Genomic DNA, 14,316 nt, shown 5'->3' with positions numbered 1-14,316 from the left:
CAAACAGAGAAGACCTGATTCAACTGGTAAGTCAGGAAACTCGAGTCTTCATCCTTGCCACCTCTGAGTATTTTCTCCTCTTCAGTTCTCAACACAATTCTGATGGTCTGTGCAAAACCAGAAGCAAATCTGAATATGAAAGTCTAACTGAAGATTTTAATCCACATCAAATCTGGATCACTTCTTACACTAAGCATTTCAATTTCACAAGTTTTCATTTAAAGTCAACAAGAGTTCCCACTTAATTACAAACCTCAAGATTTACCCAGAAAAAAATAGTCTTTAAAATTATTTTATTAACAACTGTTTAATTTACTTGTTTCTTAGATGGAAAGCCTGGTAGGTTAATTGAATAATGGCCTACAATTTTATAGCATAACTTTGTACATGAGTTGATTGGGACCCAATACAATCTAAAACATAGGAATTCAAAGACATTTCTTAAGAATTCCCTCCATGAGAAGGGGTCTGGAAGGACACCCCAAAAAAATGCAGACATTTCAAGTATACACCAACACACACCCAGACCTTTGCAGCATTCATTTAATTCTAAGAGGCATACTGCTCAGAAAAGGGGCAGCGATTTCCCAACTTTCTTGCTTATCAAAATAGTTCAGATAACCATACATTCAGCTAGATATGCACTGGACAGCAATGTTTCAAGAAGTCTGGAACTCTACACAGATTTTAATATAGTATGAAAACAACTCCTGTAGTCACCATTCGAAAAGGTATTCAACATGAATAAATAATGTTTGAGGAAACTGATGTTCACCTCTTTTAATACCAAGCTTTAAAAACAATTTAAATCATTACAAGAAAGTTTTTCAAACATGTATCACATATTTATATACGTAATCTCACCTTTTCTTGATGACACAGAGTCACAGTAATAGACAATTATCAGAAGAAGATGTAATACACTGATGCCCTCTAAGCTGGGCTGGCTGTTCCTACACTAACTGGTCTTGGACAATATATGCTCTTTTGGTCTGGGAAATCTATTAATCAAAACTTCACATAAAGACAAATGCATGAGCTCTAATGTATAGACATTGTGACTTATATGGGCTGCTCAAAGGCATTTTTTTAAAAAACTATTACAAGTTTCTCAGTTGTGTTCTGTTTTGATGAGATTGCCAGATTATCACTGGATGAATGAGGCATTATATAAATATTTAAACAAGTTCATTTGAATATTAACATAAAGCTATAACTAAACATTAGTATTGTTGCCTTTTTAAAACAAAGTAGTCTATAACTTTAAGGTAACACTGGGTTCCAGTTTCTTTCCCCCTAGAAATGAACATAAACAAATGTCCTATTAATATCAGTTTGTCCAAACAAAGAAAAAAAAACTGAGGTGCAATCATGTCACAGTTAATGCATGTCTGCTTCCAATACATTCAAAGACAGTATTTAAAAAAAAAAAAAAATCAATAGTTAAAATAAGCCTTTTGCAGTCTGAGAATTCAAGATACTTTAAAAATTTTGTAAATACACATACATGCAAATTCTTCATATATACAAATTTTCACAAAATTAAGAAGTTGCAAAGAAATCAGAAGGATTACGGTGAATCTAACAAGCTACATTTAAATGCTTTACCACTGACATATTCCTGAACATAGCAGTTTTAATAAATTTTCTACATGGCCTTTTTATAAAATTTTCTCTTTTAGACATAAAAGTTAGTCACTAGAAGTCTTCTGAAATTCTAATTTAAGAATTCAAGATGTTCTCAATTCACTACTGATATTTAAGGCCACTTTGGTAAAGGCATTGCAGCAAGAACACAAAAACAATAGCATATTTTCTAGTATTTATTTTTTTTCACCTGCAAACTGTAGCAAAACATGATCAGCTTTATTATGCAGACAGGTATCCCTCTACATTTTTAAAGAATTTAGGCATGTATAAATAGAAGAGCTCTTTAGAAAGGAAAAATTCAAGAATGAATAAAACCTTCCAATTTTGACTCTAACTTTCCAGAAGCAATGGTTAAAGTGATTTTAGGTCATTCATTCCAAGATATATGACAGCACCTTAAAAGTGGCTGATCCATTTCCCCAGTAACATTTCTCACATAACAATGTGTTAAAGTTACAAATACTGATATGCACAAATAGCTAATTTCTAAGAAAAATATGTACAGTACTGCAGCATAATGAATGTGGTATCTGCAATAACTTAATATTAGCCAATTTTTAATATACATGATACCGCTACTTTTTTTTGCCAATTCACAGGTTAAAAGTTGTTACTGGAGCCCTCTGTTTTGCACATATTTCCTGGTGTTTAATACACAATGCAGGCTTTTTAAAGACTTCTCTTGTGTTTAAAGCTAAGATCAGTGAAACAAGACAACAGTGCAAGAGGCGGAGAGATGTAATATGTGACCATGTAAAAGTTCGTTCCAGTAAAGTGTCTATGTAAGGCTATAAGAAAGGATTGGTTGATGAGCTTCCTGTTGGAAATTGTCCTGTCGGTGCACCAGTCTAAAGGAAAACATAAGACAAAATAAATAAACAAACAAATAAGAATGTGTGGAGAAAATATGAAAATATTTAATGTTATTTAATTAAACTAGATTTAATTAAATAGTATTTAGATTAGGAATTGTTTCATAATTATTGGCAATCATATTTATTCATTATTGTTATTAGCAATATACTGTAATAAAGCGATAGGTTATCAGGTACTGTGTTGTGCCTCTTATATCCATTATTTCATATAACTCTCATAATAGATTCTAAGAAGGGACCTGGCCCTAAAAAAATGCATTTATGATTGAAACCAAACCTGGCTCCAGGATTCCTTTTTCACATTGTTCACTAAATCTACAGCCTCTCATAAAGCATTATTTTGACAAGAAAGCAGACAAGTTTCATGTCTAAAATAGCTTATTTACTGTCAGTGCTTTGATTTGCAACTGATTAATGTGTTTTCTGGGTTTTTTTTTTTTTGAATTTTATTTTTTTAATACAGCAGGTTCTTATTAGTTATCCATTTTATACATATTAGTGTGTATATGTCAATCCCAATCTCCCAACCAATTCATCACACCACGCCCCCAGCCCGCCACTTCCCCCCTTTAATGTGTTTTCTTAAATCAAAAAGAGATCGTGCACAATGGCTGCCTCGATTTGTATAACCTTGCAGAATACCAAAGAGCATCTAGGCGGAATCACATCCTGCTTTTCCCAATTTGAAAACAATGCAACAACTACTTATAAAGTGCTTAAAATTGAATTGCATCTCACTTACCATAAAAGGATTACTAGATACTCCAGCAGCTGCAACTTGACCGAAAGGGGTTACCACTGGCTTTGTTTGTCCAAATGCTGCAAAACCTGCACCTTGTTAAAAAAAACCCACCAATTATAACCATACCCTTGAGACAATCTGATGCTTATAAAGCTTCATAATGAGTTTCAGAAAAATTCCTACCAGAGTAACAATAATAAAAAAAATCAATGTTAAACTGTTGAGTCTCATGCTCTTTCAAATAGCAGTTAAACTTCCACTGGCATGTCTTAAAGAGCTTACACTGACTCTCCAGAAATGGTTAATTCCAGTTTGTCTCAGCTACGTGAATTGCTGACAAAGGATTTAATCAAGAGATAAGCTTGTGACTATTTGAGAGGGGCTGTGATCCAGGGATTTCAAACTTTAGCAAATGAGTGAAATGGGCTCCCCCCAACAAAAAAAAACCAAACAAAAAAAAAACCTAAAAACAAAAACTGGTCTCTACTGAATCTTCCTGAAAACAAGTAACAAACTCCAACCACAACTGTTACCTATTTAGAAAATGAGTTTATGTCACAAAAAAAACCCCAAAACAACAACAACAAAAAACGTACACAAAATGGAACAAAAACAGTTCTTCCAACGCAAAACAAACAAAAACACTCTAGGTCTATAAAGTTTCCTTTTAAAAGCAAGAGGCATATTAGAACACAAAAGATATAAGAAAGACACTGGAGATTCTGAGAAAGAAGAGGTACTCTTCAGTTCCTGATTTCTCCTAAACCTATAACCTGGTCACAAAAACTTACTAAATCACTCAATTTTCTGTGGCCCAAATCACCACAGGCTTCTATATTTGTGTAGTAAACATTCAGCAGATAATGCTAAAGCATTCTCCAGATAAGTCTTTTTGTCCAAACATTCACATTATGATACATAAAGGATACCTGCAGTGGACCTACAGCTAGCCAAATGTTAGATCTTACCATTGGGCTGCTGAGAAAAAGCTGTCTGTTGAGGGAAAGCTGCTTGGGCTGGGAAGGCCGGCTGCTGGAAGCTGCCGCTGAAGCTGGTGGGAAGACTGTAGGGAGCAGGAGTCCCGAACCCCGCAGGCATGCTCATGGATGCGGTGCCAAAGGTCGCCGCTGGCAGGAGAAAAGGAAGGCTGATCACTTACAAACGAAGGATAGGTTTTCGTATACTCATACTCAACATTATGAAACAGACATCATTTACCTTAAAAACAGCACAATGTATTTTAAATTCCAAAACTCCCAACAAACTGAATAGTAAGTTTTAGCTCCAGTTTAACATAATCTATATCTGTTCTCCTGAAACCAATGACCAGAATGAAACTAATAAAGCTATCATTTGAAATCACAAGAAAACTTCTCAGAGTAATTATATAGTTTGAGTCTAAACAGCAGTCTAGTTTTAAAGTCCATCATCATGCAATTCACATGTATACTAGTATATACACTTTTAAGTTTTGTTTTGCTATATGCAGTAAAATAGTCAAACATTTAACTGTATCCAGTGAATTGTCTGCTATAATGTAATATATGTGTTCCTGGAAAAACATTTAAAACCTCTGCAAAACAGTTCACTATAAATAAAACTGACAGGAGAAATGGGGTCACAGGTAGGCCACTCAAAACCTATGCAGCTTTCTAACCCAAGGCAAAAAAAGGGGTGGGGCGGGGGGGGCGGTCCTAATAAAAACACTAACACAATTAAACTGAAAACATATGGACTCCCATTCCTTTTTTTGGAAAGTAAATGAACACTGCTTTGGATAAGGGGTATAAGGAAGGTTAGGTTAGGACTGATGAGTTACAGAAACTGGGGCAGAGTACATAAAAGTTGAACAGAAAGTGAAATAAGCATTCTTAAAAGAGACAAAGAATGTAAGGTGAATGACACTGTGTCCAATAACTTCTCCATGGCTTGCCATGTCCAGCCACCATAACTTGATGGAATAAAGCATTCATTCACAAGTTGGGGAAATTCGTGTGTGAACTACAGCTATATATATACATGGTATGCTGCCATCACTCCCCCCATTTATGAATTACTTATGAACTAATTCACATTATTACATTATCATATTATTATATTATTTATATAAACACACATAGTAGCAGAACAGTATATTACTTTTTGCTAGTGAAGATTCAAAGTAGAACCTTCCAACTATATGTTGTAGGAAAGGCCTAAGTGAAATAAGAGCCGATAATGGTGCTTTTAATACAGAACACTAGTAATTACATAGTGAAATATTTTCAGCATGATGCTATCAAAAAACATAATTCACTGAATTTCCTGATTTTAAGAAAAAATTACCAACTTGATTGCTGATTTAAGGCACAAGAAATTAATACTAAAAGTGCTACACAGAATTATCTTTTATTAAAAAAAAACAACTAAAAATCATGTTACGGATGTTGCCCAAAATAATTCTCATAATCCTAATTTTTACAACAGTGCAATTCTCCGCAATGGACCTAATCAGATTTTCCAATTTTAAATATTACTTTTTATTACTGGTAAGAAAAAAGGGGAACTAAGCCACTGGGAAGCAAGTGAATTAAAGAATAATAAGCACACTGCAAGGGAAACAGGAGGGTTTCAGAACAGACAACAATGCACTGACACAACTTTGACAAATCACTTTTAAGAAAGCAGTATAAAGCAAAAGTTGGATACAGTTAAGCAAAACCAAACTCCATGGAATAATGTGGTAAAATGGTTTGGTACATCGAAAAGGTGTGTCACTCAAAGTACTATGAATTCAAACTTAAGAAAAATAATTGAGAAAGCTATTAACATTCTAATGTGACCATGGAGGTAAGCAATATGCTTTTCAGTATTAAAACGCCACAGAAGATTTTCATGTAACTTTAAATATAATGTATTCCCAATGCCACACATCCATGACCACTCCATTTTAAAACATGGAAAAAACTTAATTCCACATGCAGGGATCCAGAACACCAGCAGAAGCTTCCACAAGCAGGTAGACAAACCGCCACACAAATCTAGACATTAGTTGTGGCCACCTACCAAAATGAGCGTGAGGAAACACTTGAGAATGCATTGCTCCAGAAAGGCCTTATGGAAAGCCATAAAGAGACCAATGTCAATTAACTTATGAATAACTACTGGCAAAATAAAAGTAAATTTGTTTCATTAAAATGTTCTAAAATTAGAATATACTGTTACAAAGTAGGTAGCATCAGAATACATAATAAAGACACATCCAACAGAGTCTTTTTATTTCAACTATATTCATGACAGTGGTATTTACACTGTTTGAAATAAAGGGGAGATTAGAATAATACCAGAAAAACAAATATCAAATGAAGAAACATTTACGAAATCCATCTTTTAGACAAATAACATTTTTTTCATGTGAAGATACAATAATATCCATAAAAAGACTTTCTAGGCCTCACCACTTACACCCAAAAATGCTATTCATAGGATCATCTAAAATGATCTAGCATCTACCTTTAGCATCTAAAAAGTCAAATCTAAAAAAATAAAATAAAATAAAAACTCAAATCTTGGAGAAAGCACTTGAATAATGTTTGATGTTTTATTTATGACTCCATACATTAACTAGAAAAGCCTAACGATAACTCAAGTGAACTAATTAAATATTACGTAGGGAAAATTATTCAATGTAGTTCATTAGAAAGGCGAGCAGCACTTTCAGTTTAAAATATGATGGCTAAAAAGAGAGAGAAAAGAAAAATACATCTTGTGCAGATCTTACCTGGCATGACTGAGGTCAAACAGGTTACATATAAACAAATGTAATTAACAGAAGACAAATTTAGGTTGTTAAGTACCAGAACCGCTGTTTTAACCATCTGGAGTGGGGTTGTTTCTAAAATATATGGCCATGCATTTTAAATGAACATACTTAACACCAACTAAATTTGGGGAAACAAAGCGACTGAGAGATTAGAGTGGTTCTGTCTTGGTTCTGTAGTATTCTAATTACAGGATACCACAACTTCTTTAAGCCTCAGTTTCCTCATTTGCAAACAGGGGGTGGAGGGACAGGGATAGATAGTATAATACGTATCTACTTTACAAAGCTGCTGTGATTAAAAGTGCTACAGAGTAAATATCCAAGGAGTGTTATTTTCTCTTGCTAACTTAAAAAGATGTTTACAGTGTGTTCTAAATTCAACAAAAGGTTGATTGAGGGGGAAGGGTTCTGAAACAAGTTTGGTCACTTTATGTTTATCTCCTTTCCTAGAGCACTTTATAAGCTCTGAGAAATCCTGCATTAATAATACTGGTTAAATTGTGTTTAACTCAGCATTTCCCATATATATTTGGGCATAGAATCCCTTTCCACGAAGCACTGATAACACCATCTCAGGACACATGTTCTACAAAATAGGCTTTGGCAAAAACTGACTTTTAGTCAACAGTGATTGTTAACCAGTATTAATTTCTGTACCTCAATCTGCAACAATGATGCTTAGTCCTGGGCTGCTATAAAAATATTTTAGACTTGTTTTAACAAGCTTTTTGATATATAATTCACATATCATACAATTTGTCCACTTAAAGGGTAGAATTCAGTGTTTTTTTTTTTAACATATTCACCAGGTGTACAACCATCATCACAATCTAATTTTAGAACATTTCATACCCCCCTCACTAAAAGAAATTCCATACCTATCAGCTCTCCATTTTGCCCCACCTACTTTCTATAGATTTGCCCATTCTGGACAGATTATAAATGGAATCATACATTATATGTCACTCTGTGACTAACTTCCTTTATTTAGCCTAATGTTTTCTAGGTTCATCTATGTTGTACCATGTATCAGTACGCGTCGTTACTTTTTATTATCAAACAAATTCCACTGTACGGCTATACCACATTTGGTTTATTCATCCATCAGTGGATGGACACCTGGGTTGCTTCCACTTTTTGGCTATTAGGAATGATGCTGCTGTGAGCATTTGTATACAGGTTTTTGTGTGGATATACGTTTCATTTACTTTCCTATGAGTGGAATGAGCAGAACCAGTGGAAACAGTGCTAGTTTAGAAGCACTCTGGGTACTAATACTAGATTAGTCATTGATTAATTGTGGACCCTTAAGGCAAATCCATCAAATTGGTTTCCACCTAAGTAATAAAACAAAGACACCTGGCTAAATGCTACCATGATTCTTTCAGCTCTACATTTCTACAAGTTTATCTCCTTGCGGGGGGGGGGCGGGGGGGATCTTTTAAAATCATTTTTTCATTAAATGAATGTTAGAAAATAAAGGTACTCATTCCGGGACAAAGGAGAGATTTAAGAGTTATGAGAGAATTTCCTAATAGCTGAAAATTATATTAACTTTATTAATTAGATTTAAGGGCTCAAGTGCTCTGGAAAAAGAATGCTAAATATTATAGAATCCTAAAATAAAAAAGGTCTTAGGCCACAATGGCTAGTTTACTGAAGGTTTCTATATAACATGGTAAAAGAAAGCCCAAAAGCTTTGTAAATGCAGGAAAAAAGTTATTATTAAAATGTGCATTTTAAGAATGAAATACATCAGTAAAACTTTTTAAATAGTTCACACTGAACTATTATCAATACCCTCTTTCAAAAGCTACCTCAAATGGAATTTAACAATACTTATATATTTGAGAACAACACAAAATATTTCCTTAAGAACTAATATTAATTTTGATGGTATAAAAACACTGGAAATACCTAAGCACAGTGTATTTGTCAAAGTGTTGTTTATATTTCAGCTTCAACAGAAACATGTTATATAGTTAACATTTACTTTGACTTAGTCAATTCAATAATAACCTAGTAAAGATGATCAATGTGATAAATCAAAATGGTTTATAAGGGGAAAAAATTTTTTACCTTGAAATAAAAATTTGTGGACACAGTAGATTTACCTTTCAATAAATTTTGCTTAGGCTAATATTAAAATTACTTTATATCATCTGAACATACTTTGTACACTTTATATTATTTCACATCCCACGTAGAACCTTAACTTTAAAGGACTTTCATACTCCAAATAATTAGGGTGGGGGGGGGCCCTTAGCTCTAATAACAGAACCAGTCTGGAGGTACAGTCATGAAAGGAAAATAATAGGAATGATTTACCAAGTATACACAATAATGCAAAGACCATGCATGGTGATTTACATCACCTAATTCTCAAAACATCCCTGCCAGAGAATAGTGTTCACATTTTACAGAAAAGGACAACAATAAGGTTCTGAGGAGTTACATCAACATAACCTTGGTCAAGGTATAACTTGAGTTTCCATCCTTCAGTTGTCAAATGGGGTTATAATAGCTATAAACATCTCAACAGTATCTTGCAGATAATATATCTTCCTATCACTTTTCCTCCACTCATTAAAAAAATAATATACAGAAAGCATTTTTAGGATTACCTAGCAAGTAAATCTAAATCAGGATTTGAACACAAATCTGGCTGTACCCAAAACATACGCACTTAACTTTTCTGAGCCTCAGTTACCTCAGCTGTCAAAGAGTGATTAAAACATTTATTAGATGAGAGTTAAGAGGACTAAATGAGAAAATGTAGAAAACCCTGTGTCATGAGACATTTTATAAATTCATTCCACGAAGTCAAAATAATATGCTTAGAAACAGAAATATTACATATATCACAAGTGATGTATAAATATTTTGTCCAAAACACAACAGAAATTTGAAACAATCGCTGATTATGTATATTTGAATTAAAATAAACCATTTTTAAAAATCAAATTATGTGCAAAATTCAAATAGTTATTAAACATCTATTATGTGAGATATCAACAGATTATGACTCAATACATTTATATGAAAAGGAAAGTTATGGTTCAAACTCCCAATATCACATATTCTCAACCTTGCCAATGACAAAAAGATATGCTAGTAATTACCAATTCTTAATGGTGCAAATTTATTGTGATGTTACAAACACCTTAATCTCTCAAAATACCACATCAACAAAGGCTATAACTGAAGTTCAAGGCTTTAGTTCTAAAATTATCTAAATCGAAAAACAAAACTGACAAATTCAGTTTAATGGGTATTGGGCCATACCACATGCACTTGCTAATATTCCAAGGTACTGGCAAATAACTCTGGTGTTCAGGGTAATAAGACAAAAATCAGAGAGGTACAATACAAGAAATATGTAGCTGGCTTACACTGTGAACCAAAAAGAAAAAAGGGGGGAGCGATAAAGAGGATTTTTAAAAAATTATCAGAAGAGAAAATATTCAAATGTTACACCGCAAATTAAACCAGTTTCCCACAACCTAAAAAAATGTGAACACCTAAAAGAAATATGTACTAGAAAAAGACCTCATTATTAAGATCTCATGTAATAATGCCCATCCATTCCTTGCAATCCCATGAAAAGGAAAAAGCAAAAAACCTTACACATTTTTTCTATTAAGATTGAGTTATAACCAATAATTGTGAAACCAGACCAACAAATAAGCCAGAATTACAATGTTCAAGTACCATCTCTGTCATATATTGGCTGTGGGCTTTAAGGCTTTAACTCTCATCTCCATGCTTGGGCTTCCACACCTGAAAAACGAAAGCTTTGAGTGGTGGGTGCTAGATAACTTCTCTGGTCCATTTTCAAATATTAAATTCAAGGATTCTATAAACTTTCAGGTACTATATGTCTTTACGGGCAAAATTAATCCACTTTACAGTCACTTCAGTAAGAAAGGAACCTTATTTTCTCATGTTCTTCACATGATGTCTTTGCAATATATACCTTTTCCAAAGCTTACTGTTCTATAATTTATATTTATTTCTTACCTGTTGCTCCTCTGGCATTGGTCTGAAATGGATTTGTAGAAGATGCCACAGAAGGACCAGCAGCAGCAACAAATGGATTTGTGGAAGGTGTAGCTTTAAAAAATTATAAAATACACTATAAAATCCTAATGCATTTGTATTCAATTATTTAAAGTATTTGTTCATATATTTATGAAGATAGAAAACTAGAGCTTTCTGATAATAAACTGGTGCTTTGACTGTCTTCTGGTATCCCTAAGAAAATGCGATACAATATGTATTAGGGTTCTTTATAAAAACCAGTATATATATACCAGAAACACGTACCTCCAAATGGAGCAGGCACACTTGAAGAAGCAGGCTGTGTCTGTGCAGAAGCACCCACTGGCACTGTTCCAAAAACATTACTGAAAACAAGTATTGAAAGAGTTCATGTTTTGAGGGGGAAAAAAAGCAATGGTAATCTATCTACAAGGTTGCCATAAAATATGGAAACAAATAATATTGAACATATCATGTATCACATCAGTTCTCAAACTTTAAGTCTCAGAACTCATTCACATTCTAAAATATTACTGAGAACCCCAAAGAACTTTAAGTTGCTATATTTACCAATATATATTGTACATCAATTAAAACAAATTTAAATAATTTTATTCATTTAAAAATAACAATAAAGCCATTACATGCTAACCTAAGTAGCACTTTTATAAGTAAATATATTTTCTAAAACAAAAGGAACCTAATGAGAAGAGTAACACTGTTTGATACTTTTACAAATCTCTTTAATGGCTGGCTTAATATAAGATCAATCTGTTGTGATATGTTGTTTAGGTTGATGCATATGAAGAAAAACTGGCCTCACATGGTAACATAGTTGAACAAAACAGGAGAATTTTAACACCTTTTCCAGATAACTGTGGATATTTTCCTTGACATCATACAAAAAACACCAGGGATAGTTTCCTAAAGGTTAGTTGCAATATGGAAGTTGAAACCATATCAATGGACTTCTATGTAAAGTAACATCCACTAGTCTATCTTACACTTTAAATGAATCTTTTACTAACTTTATATCATTTGGAAAATACTTGATGCCAACCTTCAAAATGTCAACATACATCCCTATGCAAAATAAAAAATTACAATCATTAATATCACCATCCATCTCATCAGAAAAGTAATGGGAAGCTTAATTTTAAGCCCACGGTGGTCCCTAAATTTTCCAAAACTCTACTATTTGCTTGAGAGTATGTATTTTAAGTAGTTATTTTCCTTAAAGTGACAGACTTAAAATTTCATTTTTGAGAAAATGTCTACCAAATATCCAAATCTGAATAACCATGGTTTGTCTATCAATCATACTTTCAAGGAAAAATGGTGTTCCATAAAACAAGTGGCTGGTTCATTCCACAACTCAAACAACCACACAAACTGATTTTTTACTCAAGACAGCTTTATACTTCAGTATATAGCAGAACTACCTGATGCATACCTTACTTCAACACACAGAAAATTAAGAAGACATATTTAAGGGTCAAGACTTAAATTCCTTTACTGCTTCATAAAGCATATTCATAATAAAAACTGCATCAAAAATATTCCTAAGTAAAACTGAATGTGTGGTGGTAAGGAATATAATGACTATTAGATGACTGTATGGCTTGGTGCCAAAGCTGTAAATCAATGCTAAGGCACCAGCAAGTTTTACCTGTCATAGTTCTTGCACCATCAATACAAATGTCAATTACTGAAAACACAAATAACCCCTCAGAATTATTATGAATTTAGGTTTTAACCTCACAGACCTTTTGAATGGGTCTCAGGTACTTCAAACATTCCATGGGTTACACTCTGGGGACCACTTATGATTATAATGTAATACCAATAAACCATTTCATTACATATACCTGTCTATGTTTCCAGACTTTACGACCACCTTGCTATAGTCCACTATTATATATGTGTAATGTAGACAACATTAATAAAGCAAAAAATATATAAATACTCTAAATTTTATTCTTTGGATTCAATTTTTCCCATCTGCCATACAGAAAATTTGTTACTGGAGAGTGAGCCAAACTAGTTAATGTTACAATCCTACCATTTCTCTCTGCAAAAGGTGCTAAAGGGAAATAAAAAGCTACTCAGATAACAAAAAAAGAAGAGACAATCTGCAGGAATGGAAAACTAAGAGATGGGTAAGACACTGTACAGGTAAGTCACCTGTACTTCTAGGTCTGCTTCCTTGACCCAAAGATGAAGAAGTCAAAACTAGAAGAGTTTTTAAAGACTGAACACTGTTAAAAAAAAAAAAAAAAAAAAAAAGACCGAACACTGTTAAAATGCAGTAGACTTTCTGCTGCCAAGAATTTCTTACACCAGATCTATCTGAACACAGTAACAGATATGTCTATTTGTAAATACTAGTATGACAAAAGAGATACAGAATTGGTCTTGGGTTCTGGTGCAAACATTTCTAAAACTGCTTATTTACAACTAAGGCTATAACATGCTACTTTCAGTGTTTAATCTTCATGACTGAGAACTGTACATTAAAAGCAAATAATTTTGTAAATGGATTCTCTGCTGAGTACAATTAAATGTGTATATGACTATCCATTTCAAGATGTGTATATACTCTAAATTACATTTTAGTGTTCAAGGGAAAAAAGTAACAAAGCCTTCGATTAAATAAAAAAATAAAACTATGGCACTTACTCAAGGATTATATTTTTTTTTTTTTTTTTTTTTTTTTAAAGTTTGTTAACATTCTGATTTTTTTTAGAAATTCACGTTCTTTTTTTTTTTATTATTTATTTATTTATTTATTTATGACTGTGTTGGGTCTTCGTTTCTGTGCGAGGGCTTTCTCTAGTTGTGGCAAGCGGGGACCACTCTTCATCGCAGTGCGTGGGCCTCTCACCATCGCGGCCTCTCCTGCTGCGGAGCACAGGCTCCAGACGCGCAGGCTCAGTAATTGTGGCTCACGGGCCCAGTTGCTCCGCGGCATGTGGGATCTTCCCAGACCAGGGCCCGAACCCGCGTCCCCTGCATTGGCAGGCAGATTCTCAACCACCGCGCCACCAGGGAAGCCCCAAGGATTATATTTTAATTAGAAAATTTAAACACAGTTTCCTCAAACTTACAAAAATATTCAGGAATCTTTAAGCCCCAAATGATCATTACTTAACAGCATTATTATTCAGAGTTGAAAAAAAGTTTAAAAGATAAAACACAAAGCAGGA

At 33.6% G+C, this 14,316-nt stretch overlaps 1 protein-coding gene across 21 annotated transcripts in view; it reads right to left on the bottom strand.

Moving 5' to 3' along the window:
* Nucleotides 1-276: 276 nt before the first annotated feature.
* The window catches only part of AGFG1 (ArfGAP with FG repeats 1), a 71,696-nt gene continuing 57,656 nt past the window's right edge, over nucleotides 277-14,316 (bottom strand). For 12 of the 21 annotated variants that reach the window (XM_082464639.1, XM_082464634.1, XM_082464630.1 and 9 more), the window contains 6 exons: nucleotides 11,396-11,475; nucleotides 11,090-11,182; nucleotides 6,313-6,360; nucleotides 4,236-4,394; nucleotides 3,268-3,359; nucleotides 277-2,498 (listed from right to left, as the gene is read on the bottom strand). In XM_082464639.1, the coding sequence (XP_082320765.1) occupies nucleotides 2,439-2,498; nucleotides 3,268-3,359; nucleotides 4,236-4,394; nucleotides 6,313-6,360; nucleotides 11,090-11,182; nucleotides 11,396-11,475 (532 nt within the window). In that variant the 3' untranslated portion in view covers nucleotides 277-2,438. The remainder of the gene's footprint in view (nucleotides 2,499-3,267; nucleotides 3,360-4,235; nucleotides 4,395-6,312; nucleotides 6,361-11,089; nucleotides 11,183-11,395; nucleotides 11,476-14,316) is intronic. The other 9 variants (XM_082464638.1, XM_082464643.1, XM_082464633.1 and 6 more) reach the window with 7 other exon arrangements.

The sequence above is a fragment of the Balaenoptera physalus genome, assembly GCF_965194825.1.
Source record: "Balaenoptera physalus genome assembly, chromosome: 6".
NCBI classification, from domain to species: Eukaryota; Metazoa; Chordata; class Mammalia; order Artiodactyla; family Balaenopteridae; genus Balaenoptera; species Balaenoptera physalus.
Note: the sequence above shows the minus strand (reverse complement) of the source record. Positions and strands in the feature narration are given on the sequence as shown.